General features: G+C 40.7%; 2 protein-coding genes across 2 annotated transcripts in view; one reads left to right on the plus strand and one right to left on the minus strand.

The window, feature by feature from the left end:
- The window catches only part of camta1a (calmodulin binding transcription activator 1a), a 262194-nt gene extending 255670 nt beyond the window's left edge, over nt 1-6524 (plus strand). The window contains exons 19-20 of the mRNA XM_034695093.1: nt 1333-1407; nt 3850-6524. Coding sequence (XP_034550984.1) covers nt 1333-1407; nt 3850-3913 — 139 coding nt within the window. The 3' untranslated portion in view covers nt 3914-6524. The remainder of the gene's footprint in view (nt 1-1332; nt 1408-3849) is intronic.
- Nucleotides 6525-9482: 2958 nt separating this feature from the next.
- On the minus strand, nt 9483-10865 carry LOC117821075 (urotensin-2-like). Its single transcript, XM_034695101.1, has 4 exons — nt 10713-10865; nt 10099-10224; nt 9763-9806; nt 9483-9673 (listed from the first exon to the last, which is right to left on the minus strand). Exons 1-4 carry the CDS (start codon nt 10816-10818, stop codon nt 9560-9562), a joined length of 390 nt encoding a protein of 129 aa, XP_034550992.1. The 5' UTR covers nt 10819-10865; the 3' UTR covers nt 9483-9559.
- Nucleotides 10866-11100: the final 235 nt, after the last annotated feature.

Below are 11100 nucleotides of genomic sequence, written 5' to 3' on the forward strand. Positions count from 1 at the left end.
GTCAGAAAATGTGCTTTTAAAAAAGAGGGAAAGAAACAATCATCAAATATTAATAGAATTGGTAAGGGAAGACACAAGAGAAAAAGGGGATAAAGACAAGAGGAAACAAAATTAGATTGTAACCCATTGTTATCCATCCATCCATCCATTATCTTGACCGCTTATCCCGTTAGGGGGCACAGGGGGCTGGAGCCTATCCCAGCTGGCTTCGGGGCAGAAGGCAGGGTACACCCTGGACAGGTCGTCAACCTATCACCAGTGGCGGTTCTGGGGAGGGGCCAACAGGGGCCAGTGCCCCTGTAAAACTGAACCTGGACCCCCCTGTGGCCCGCCCTCCACACCAAAATAATATTATACAATAAAAAAAGCTTCAGTATCGCACCGATGTTACAGGCAGAACACATGCATGTGGCACTTGGTTCCAGTCCTTTAGAGCACTAAGGGACTCATGTTGAGTGTAAACTGCCAAACAGCTGCTGTCAGTCTGCATTTTGATATAGTACACACTAGTATATATGTCTAGTATATAGGGATGCACTGATGTTTTGCCAGTTTGTTCTCAGCCGGTCCTCGCCCTTCTCAGTCTCTTTTGTCAGGGTTAAATGTGTCCCTCTGACAACACCCTTGGCCCCAGCCTGGCCCCCCCTGTAAAACTGGTCTAGAACCGCCACTGCCTATCACAGGGCTAACACAGAGAGACAGACAACTATTCACACACACACTCACACCTACGGGTAATTTAGAGTGATCAATCAACCTGGTATCCATCTTAATTAATTTTATACCCACCCAGCAACCTTGCATCCCATGAAACACTGCGGACCTCAAAATGCACATTTCATTTTTGTGAAAGCTTATGAAAAGAAGGAATATAGATAAGGGAGTAGTTTGGTAAGCAGAAAACGAACCCTGTATTAAAAGTGCACATTGAAATGGTTTGTGCCAACTCTTTTCAAAAGGGTCCAACAACAAGAGGCCTGCAGCAGGGAAGAGCTACAAATATGGCATGATTTGCAAAAAAACTCAAAGAGACAAATGAACACACTATTAACTACAAAGCCAATTCTGCTGAAGACTGCAGGAAGATGGAGCATTATGTCACACTACCTATCATGTATGATGTGCAGAAGTTTGTAATTATTGAACTAGCTAAAGCCTTGAGTCGTGTATCGAAAGAAACATTTGAGACAAGGAAAGTGTTTGTTTGAATACCATCCTTCCAATTTTCAGTGAACAAAGAAGTAGAGAGATTTCCCATCACAGGGATAAACGCTTGTTTTCAGTTGTTTCACATAAACAATAAGACACTTCTGTCTCTGTGGTGTTTTACAGAGGTAGTCTGCTCACAAAGAGGCAGGATCAGGCTGCCAGGAAGATCATGAGGTTCCTACGACGCTGCCGCCACAGGTAAACCTCAACACTGACTCACACCAATACTCACACACTCATTTGTATATAAATCACACACACACACACACTAACACACTGACACACACTCAAACACAACTGTATGCAGGCTAACAAGATATCTCATTCACATGTAGTGTAAAGGTTGCCTTATGGTATTGCTAACTAGTACTACATCTAGATTTTTACAGTCTTGCCGATCTCTCAGTTATCCTTTACACCATTCTGAGTGTTTACATTTATTTTGATTGGGTGGTTAGAAATGTCTCCCAACACCTAAGCTCCACCCCTCCTCCTCCCCCCTCACTGTATTTGGTCCCCCCACCTGTCCTCGCCCCCTCCCTCACAGTGCCTACTGTGTGCTAATAGCTGTCTGGTATTGTTTTGCTGTTTATGCCAAGCCCCTTGATGGACCATAGACTGTTCAAGCGGGTGAGTGCAGCCTCAGCAACTCAGTTCGTGCCTCTCTCTCCCTCTCTCCCTCTCTCTCTCTCTCTTTCTCTCTCTAACTCTGTCAGCCTCCTTCTCCTTCTTTCTCTCTTTTTTTATTGATACAATTATCCCCTTCTGAAGTCTCAGCCTTCACTTTTGTCTCCCTCCTTCCTCCTCTTCTTACTCTTGTTTTCTCTTTTCTCTCTCTCTCTCTCCCACCCTTCCACCCTGCCTCTCTCCTTCTCCATCACTGTTGCTTGATGCCTGCTTGCATGAAGGCTGCCGACTGGAGCCACAGGTGGACTGAGTAGCTCATATTTAGAGCAGAACCTATCTCGAACTAACAAAATGCTTATGGATGACGATATCACTGCAACACTAAACAGGCACCTCTCTGACTCTCTTTACCTCTGTCTTTCTCTCCTTAGAAACAACTTTGGTTATGTTTTTTTCATTTCAGTTTTGTGTGGATGTGCAGATAGTCGTTTTAAGAAAGCAGGAGGCTTTGTTTCGATCATGTTTTTTATTCTGCTGCATGTCAAGTGGTGACAACTATGGGCCTTGCTCTTCTACTTTTAGGCATGCTATGGGCCTGCTGTTAATCAAGTAGTTGTCTGTCTGTCTGACTGGCTGTGTGTCCCATTTCTAGCCACTCGACAGACCGAGGGGGGGAATTTACTCCTCTGGTTTCCATGAAATGAAGCTGTGTCAAACTGATGACTGTATTAAAAACAAAGAAAACAAGAAAGACATGAAAAATAAAAAAACAAACGATTCACCTGATTTGGAACACAAGCAAAAAAATCTGAATATTGAACAAATGTTTACCTGTTTACTGTTCTTGTCATGTTTTTTATATATCTGCTATATACAATGTCCTGAAACAGGGTAATGTGTTTTCAGTGCTGCAGGTGATTTTTGCCTCTCACCACGTCTGTCATGCTGTGATATAGGTCAGGACGCTGTCAGAGCATATAGGTCACAGTGAAAAACAAACAGTAGTCTCTTCCTTCCATTGGGACTAAAACACGTAGCTTTAATGGATTCATTCCTCCAGGGAGCTAAATGTGAGAAGAAGCAGAGACACTCACACACATATATGATGTGTGTGTGCTCATTGTATCGACGCTATCTGTATCACTCTAGAACATAAATACTGCAGTATTTACTTCCTGTGACGACTTGGTGTAAGGCTAAATCCATTGCATTATGGTATTTGATGTAAAAAAGACCAGCTCTAGGGGGAAAATGGGCTTAGCAGGCTGACCGCTTTTTGCTCATACTCTTGAGACTCGTGTCTCTTCTATGAACCCACACAAGCTTCTACTTGTACCAACAATGCATCCATGAAGATTACAAAATGATCATGTTCGGTTTTTTTCCCACACAAAGGGAGAGTTTCCTCTCAACCTTGACCAGTGTGTTGGGAAAAATTACCAATTTTTCTTTTAGTCTTGATTGAGAAGTAGACTTCTTGACCTCATGATGATTCATCCTTTTCATCTGAACAAGTAGATCTGAAAATATAGGGCAGCTTTACATGAAATAATACCTTTATTTGAGTAACTGCCCCATGAAGGAAGACAGAAGTGTAACACTGAGCAGAAGAGTGTGTCAGGGTGCCAAGTGCCACTTTTAAATGAGCTTCAGAATGATTGTAATTATAATAATTATAATATCACAACTGTATTGTGTTGGAGCGCTTCAAAACAAAAGATTCCTTTAATATATTGTGTCCTAAACGTGCATTTAATCCAGACCCCAGTAGAGCAACAGGGTAATGATTCTGTAATGTGTTATATTTATCCCCTTTTTTTTCGGTTCGGTCCTGACCAACGTTTTTCTTTCACAGACCAGCTGTACGTCCTGATGATCTGGACTGACTTGTTATTGTTCTGAGAGCTCTGGCTGACACTGTCAGGCCTGTGTGTGTGTTCTAAAAAGTTTGCTTGTAGAAACTTTATCATAGGCGTTTGTATTCATGGCCGTCTGTCTCTGTCTGTGTTCCAGGGTGAAAGAATTGAAAAGGGCCAGGGAACATGAGACCCCTCAGAAGAGCCCCCTCGCGATGTGACATCACTCTCCTGACTCCTCTTTTCTTTTTCGTTTGTACCCTAGACATTTTACAAGAGAAATGGAAAAAAAAAACATCAATGCAAGCACTGCAATTATTACTACTACTGCAGTGTTACTGGTTCGACTACTACGACATGTACAACAGCATTTTTTCACATATCTATTCTTTCCACTGACTTGATTTTGGTCGGAGAGTGGCAACTTCTAACAGGATTATAAACTAAAAAGGGTCGGGGAGGGGGGGTTGCAGGACATTAGCTTCATGGCATTTTTTGCACTTTTTCATGGATTGCTTTTTTGTCTTTTTTGAAACAAGAAGAGGATTCGAACAGGAGAGAAAGTGAACGCAGGACATGTCGTACAGGAGGACGTACTTTAAGGCTGCTGCAGAAGATCTCAGAGGATAGGGAGTCCATGCAGAAACACTCTGGGCTCTAATTGTATTTCATAATTTTTTAAGTGACCAATTCATTTGAAGAAGGATTTCTTTTTTTACCAGATGTATTTGGTAATCCACTAACCCACTTTTATCCACTGCTGTAGATGATATGATTCAATTTAGCGCAACAATTCACACTGTCCCACTGTGCTCTACCCCACCAGTCTGCCCACTCGGGTGGAGCTACAAATGAATGTAGTCAGGGGGTTAAACTACACAGAAGCAGATAGGGGATCAAATATTTCTGTTTGCCATTTCTTAAGAGAAGCCAATGCTTTACGGTAAATATCGTCACTTTATTACTTGAATTTGTTCATACTGTCTGATGTATTCCTTCCATCATGTCCAATGTATCGGTGATCTGTACCTTCAGACTCTATGTTGTTGAATCCTTCCAAGAAAAAGTGCATGACTTCTTGGCAAGAAAAGCCTTTGCTTGTGTGCTTATGGTCCAGTCTTTCAGCCTATCCTCTGATTTCCTTTTAGTTTCCATCTTTCCCTCCATCACCACCTCAGTAGTAAGATATCCTTGTGTTGTCCTGTTACTTTTCTTTTGAATCCATGTTGCTTCATTTTTCTTTGATTGTTCCTCTGAAAGCCAACAAGAGAAAAAGATCTTGCCTATTTTGTGTTGTTCTGGTTTTGGTCATGCAGGTTATTAACGTTCTTTTTAAACGAACTTCAGAGCCTGTGAAGGCTTTTGAGGGGAAGATCACATACATTGCCTTGACGTCTTAGAGATTCTTTGAGGGGTCCCTAAGCTTGTCCCAAAATAGGGGTTTGACAAATCCATATTTTTGACAATTGAGCGATTTCTGTATATAAAGAAGGCTGAAAGTACGTAGGAAAAAAACATTTACCCAAAGGGGATTGTATTTTAGAAATATATTATTTTATTCATTAAAAATGGGTCAAAAACAGGTATGAGACAAAAACAGAATATTTGTATAGTTTTGTTTGAATGCCTATGAAGTATGGTTGTATTGTTTGTACATAGTGTAAATACCTGGGATAAAAATGAGCTATGTGCATGAAAAGTATGAACAGATTCAAAAGGGAAAAAAACAACAAAAGCAGTAGTGGCTATGCTCTGTAAAATTAAAACTATTTCACTATTAGAGTATTTTATTTTATTTTCATTGTTCTTGAGAAGAACATTTTGCTAAAGCATGATACTATTGCAATATAAAAAGTTAAAAAAAATACTGTATTTAGAGTTAGGAGAAGTCTGCAAATTATCTTAAAACAAGTACGGTTATGTTTACATTTTCTTTCTTTGTTTTTTTATCCGTTTGTTTTGGGCTACCAAGAATTTTTTGCCAATGGTGCCAAGATATGTGAATGCTATATAGCTTAAGATGAAGAATTAAGTTAATTTTTGCAGAACAGATAATCATACACAAGCACTGAAGACCATACGATCACAACTGGCCGAGTCACTCTAACAATAAGGTACACCGTTTGCAGAGGGGATCATGTTCAAGCAGAAAGCATTTAAGTCTCTCATGCCTCCACCATCCCCACTGAAGCATTTGACCATCACTGAATACAATTTTTATTTTTGTTGTCATTGCAAAAGAATGTCATATGTTATTGAGATTTCCTGTCTGATCTGAGCAGCCTTGCCCAAAGCTCTCTCTCTCTCACTGAGCAAAGATTGAATTCTCTTATTTACAGTAAAAGTGCAGCAAGCATTGATTTATCAATATTTGGCTAATCCCTGTTGCAAACTGGTGACAGGATTTAACTTAATATAGTCTACTCAAATTGAGAAAACTACTTGGATCAAGGCTGCTGGGGTCGCAATAGAGCTTTTATTCAATGTTGAACTGAACAAAGAAAAAGATGTCTGGATGAAATTATGTGTAGCAAATTGTGCATGACTGGGTTTCTTTGTCAAGCAGCTGAAAACATTCTGAAATTAACTCTTCTGACTGTCACAGGTGCTAAAATGAATCTTAAAGTTGCAGCGACAGAGGGTAAATGAGCCAAAAAGACTCACTGTAGTAGCTAGTGTGTAAACGGTGCACTGGTGCCATTCAGATTTATAATTACTGTACATCGGGTAACACGTATGATGTGAGACAGAATACATGAGCTGCTGATTTAGAGGTGCCTGTTGGTTGATGCCTAATTCCTTTAAAATCCAATATATTCCTACCAGAAAGTGTTTCCGAGTAATGACATTTGATCATTCAGCCAAGTGCCACTGAAAAACTTGACTTTTATTTTGAAGTGTTCTCATGTTTCTTAGGCTAAGTAGGTATTTCTCTGATTCATTTCCGTGAATAACAGGTTGTTTTTTCTATTGGTTTTTTTCACAATCCTGACATGTCAACTTTTTGTTTTCATAGTGTTTATGTAGAAAGTGCCTATTCATATCCCGATCACACACAAACCCAGTATCAGAATACATACCAGAGAACGAGAAAATGTAATGGTCACCCGCACACACACACACACACACACACACACACACACACACACACACACACACACACACACACACACACACACACACACACACTCACAAACACATAAACACACACAGTGCGTTATCCTCTGCACGATCACCCTCACCTTACACCCATCCAAGGCCACAATCTGACAGATCCCCTGTTCACACCAGTATCAGTCCAGCACTCCAGCCTGTCAACATGCAAAGCTTTACTTTCTTTTCTCTGCCTTCTGTTCTGTTTTCTGCCGGGACAGCTTGTTAAAATCACATTTAAGAAATGCCACTACTGGGGTTTGTTGCCTTGCATTCATCCTCTCGTCCGTGGTTAGAGTGCATAGCCGATGCAATGTGGTGGCAAAAAGGAGAAGGATTTATTATGCTTGCATGGGTAAAATAGTTAACTGGGTGACAGAACCTGCACCTAAAGCATGCTTATTTTCCTAGAATCGGTAGTCAGATAGACTTGTTAAAAAGACTTGAACGTTGGATTGAAGGTGTCACAGAACTCCGAAAGACAGAGGGCATGTGACCTTAGGGCAAACAAGAATCCCAAAATGAGCCAATGATCAGTAATCAGTCGCTACTGACGTTTTCATGGCAAAGCATGACGACAAGATTGTTTTTTAGACTGAGCTCTAGCTTTTTAGACTTTTTTCCTTTAGTTTTTTTAATCATTTAGATTCAATGAGTGTGCTCCCAACTTAAGATAGACCAAGGTTGAAGACAATTTTGAAAGTATGTACAGCAAGTATTACCTAAAAGTGACACACGGTACACACAGACACACGCACAAGACACAGCACAGCACACATGCAGACATGTCAAGGTGTCGGTTTCATTTATACACAGAGCGGTGAGGGCAGCGCTTGCTCTTCTCCAGACTGAGGGACTGGTTCACCTCCCTTCTGTATTTTACTCAGGGTGCCAAAATGGGGAGGAGGAAGCAGAGCAGGACATGTGATTCACGGCAGAAGACGCTGAAATTGAAATATGGAGACCTTTCAGCGGGAGAATCTGGAACAGACAGGTTCACGGTTATTACACTGAAGTATTTAAATAAATGAATATAAAATATAATACCTGATGACACCAGTACAGCCCTGGAATAAGGTCCTGTTATATATATATAGCTCATTAAGGAAAAAGATTTGACTTTTTATCATAGATTCCTGTCAAATCATAGTATAATTCAGGCCGGTTCTTTAGGCCTTTAATTTATCTAAGTGACACAGAATAGAGGGTATTTAAGATTAAGAGTGTAGTTTTATGAAAAGTTCACCTGCAAATCTTGTTTTTACTGCCATTTATGAATGGGATGACAGGTTAGCTGATAGGCACTCTTTCAGTAGTATAATAAATTTTAAAGACGTTCTGTGAATTGACCTGGGAATCTGCCTTTCCTCCTCTTCTTTTTTCCCGAGCACCCGCAACCGGAGAAAGGTAGGCACATCAGGACAACAGAACAGAAGCAGTTTTACAACATATTCCACTCGTGGACACAGAGCAATAAAGAACTATTTTGTGGAGACCTATAGACCTAGTGAAGTTTAAAAATGATTGGACACATGTAGTCGACTTACTCTTATGCAAATGCCAGTATTGCAAGACAAGCATTCAGTAGTTTATGGACAGCAATTATATGGCACCCTTTACCGAACTGCACGTTTTCATCAAATCCAAACCGAGAAGAAAAAAACAGGCCCTGCTTTGATAGAAAGCTGAGGGTCCTCGACACTTTGCATGTGAACTAGTGTTAGATCTATTTTCCTCTCCTCTATAGCTGTCTTTCTCTCTGTCTTTCCCTGTTATGTGACCCAGTTTTTCTCCGCTCCTCGACCCTTAACCCTTAAAAGTTTCATCTCCTCTTGGTTCCCCCCGATGTGTTTTGCTTTTCCTCCTTTTTCTCTTCTCCCCTTCTCTTGTTTGTAAGTTTTATTTTTGTAATTGTGCATGTACAAGCGTCACTGACTCGATGGATATGTTAAAAAAAAGAGATTTCAGCTGCTGAAGCCATGCAAAACGTTTTGAATTGCCCTTAAAATATGGAAGATGTTTTCTGAATGCTTTATATTCTTTCTGCTGTAAAATAATAAAAAAAGGAAAAAATGAAGAAAACTCGAGAACAAAGCTTGCCCCGTCTTTTTGTTTCCTCTTTTATTTTGAGGGAAGGGATAGGAGAGACTTCTTATGTAGACACATATCTGACCAACAGGCTTTACAGAGAAACACAATCATCAAAAACAGTATCTGGATGTCATTTATTTCTATCTATCTATTTTCAAAGTTAAAGACATTAGGCCGTACATTAGACTAAGGACTTCTTACAAATTACACATGAATATAGTTTCACACAACACAAATAATTCTCAATAAATCATCTTTATATCTCCAAGCAACAAGTCTCAATCATACCTTTGTTAGTTTATGTATTTTTCAACCAATACTGGTGTGTGTGTGTGTGTGTGTGTGTGTGTGTGTGTGTGTGTGTGTGTGTGTGTGTGTGTGTGTGTGTGTGTGTGTGTGTGTGTGTGTGGCTGTGTGTGGCTGTGTGTGGCTGTGTGTGGCTGTGTGTGGCTGTGTGTGGCTGTGTGTGTGAGTACATGCACCCAGGCATGCATATGCACACTTTAAGTATATGCATGCATGTTGTGTTTTATTAACTTTGCATGAACTTATGTGAGTGCAGTATGGGGTGTTTGTATTTCAGTGCAAGCCCTGTCTCCTATGTGTAGCATCAACGCCCATTTTTAAACACAATACTTCCAAAAACACTCCGAATTCCCGGCTCGCTTCCTGAACTGCTTCCGGATGCCCAGCACATGGCTGAATGGATTTAAAAGAGCTTGTTTCTCCATAAGGGCCTGGAAGACATGATAAAGATGTAAGGATCACTCTTTGGTTATCGTATGTAACTTTTGCTGTGTAAGGATAACATCTGTAGAAAACCCACCTCTCTTTTCATCCCTCGAGGAAGCAGGCCTGCTGCTCTGGCACCTGAGGGAAAGTCAAACATATGACTGACTCTTCAAGCTTGTTGCAATAGTCATCTTTCTGTGCATGCCAGGCTTTTTGGCACATGCAGAAGAAGAGTTAAAAAAGTAAAGACTCTGCAAAATGAGAGATTGTCACTTGCACCTCGAACAGGAGCTGCAAATTATCTGCCTCATTAAAACTGCCAACCACCTGCTCCTCAGGTGTGAATGAACATGGATGCACTGGTATTGCTGAAGTAACAGTTCAGATTTATAGAATTGTTTTGCTGCAGAAGAGAGCAGACGTGTCTCACCGTCTCTGTTGATCTCTCCAGACAGCAGAGTGGAATATCTGAGACCAGCACCGTCCTGCAGGGGGAAGGTCTGCTCAGAGAGAGACAGATCATCCAGAGAGCTGACTCCTCGCTCCTCCACGGACACTAAATAAACCAAATAACAACAAAAAGTAGGAAATTGACAAATATAGAGAAACAAAAAAATGTATTTTACTCAATGTCTATATATTCTAAATTGTAAAACACTTCAGCCCAGACATGATTTGTTTATTTATTTGTTAAAGGACCATGCGCACGATTAATCCTCATTCTCATCTGCATTTTGATCTACATTCCCCTACACCACACCTCTGATATATTACAGCATAATTATGACATTAAATCATAATTAAACCGTACTATTTTAATATATTCAGCAGAAAACTTTATGAATTTTTATGACTGCCAAGAAATCCTGCACTTATGCTCAATGATGTGAGAACTTTGGCAGAACAATCAGTGTTCAACACTGCGGCTCCGAAGCAATTACATCAAAGAACTGCCTGCCATTAATCTTCACAAATGAGCTTTTATTACTAAAACCTAATCAAGCTACTAAATAAGCTAAAATGGAGATGTTATTTTCCACTCACCAGGTCCTGGATACGACATCTCAGCAGATTCTGTGATGGGATGGGCCAGCAGTGGACCAGAGGCCAGGAGCAGTAAGGCCCAGGAGAGGAGGTAGTTACACTTCATGACTAGAGGTTGATGTTTGAGATGGTTCTGACCCGCACGGAGCTCCTCAGGTGGAAAGAAGACTTGTACAGGCTCTGTTGGTCCTAACTGGGTTTTATACTTCCACCAGTATCCTTTCCCCCCCTCCTGCATGCTAAACACTTCCGCTTCTGCTGGCCTACACAGCCATCAGCAGTATCCACCATCCCATCCTTTCTAAGTGTGATAAATCAACATGATGTCAGAGGTGAATTATAGTATCAATAAAAAGACAAGAGCCGCCGCCCAGGCTTCAAGGGCACA

Source organism: Notolabrus celidotus, chromosome 11, assembly GCF_009762535.1.
Source record: "Notolabrus celidotus isolate fNotCel1 chromosome 11, fNotCel1.pri, whole genome shotgun sequence".
Lineage (NCBI taxonomy): Eukaryota > Metazoa > Chordata > Actinopteri > Labriformes > Labridae > Notolabrus > Notolabrus celidotus.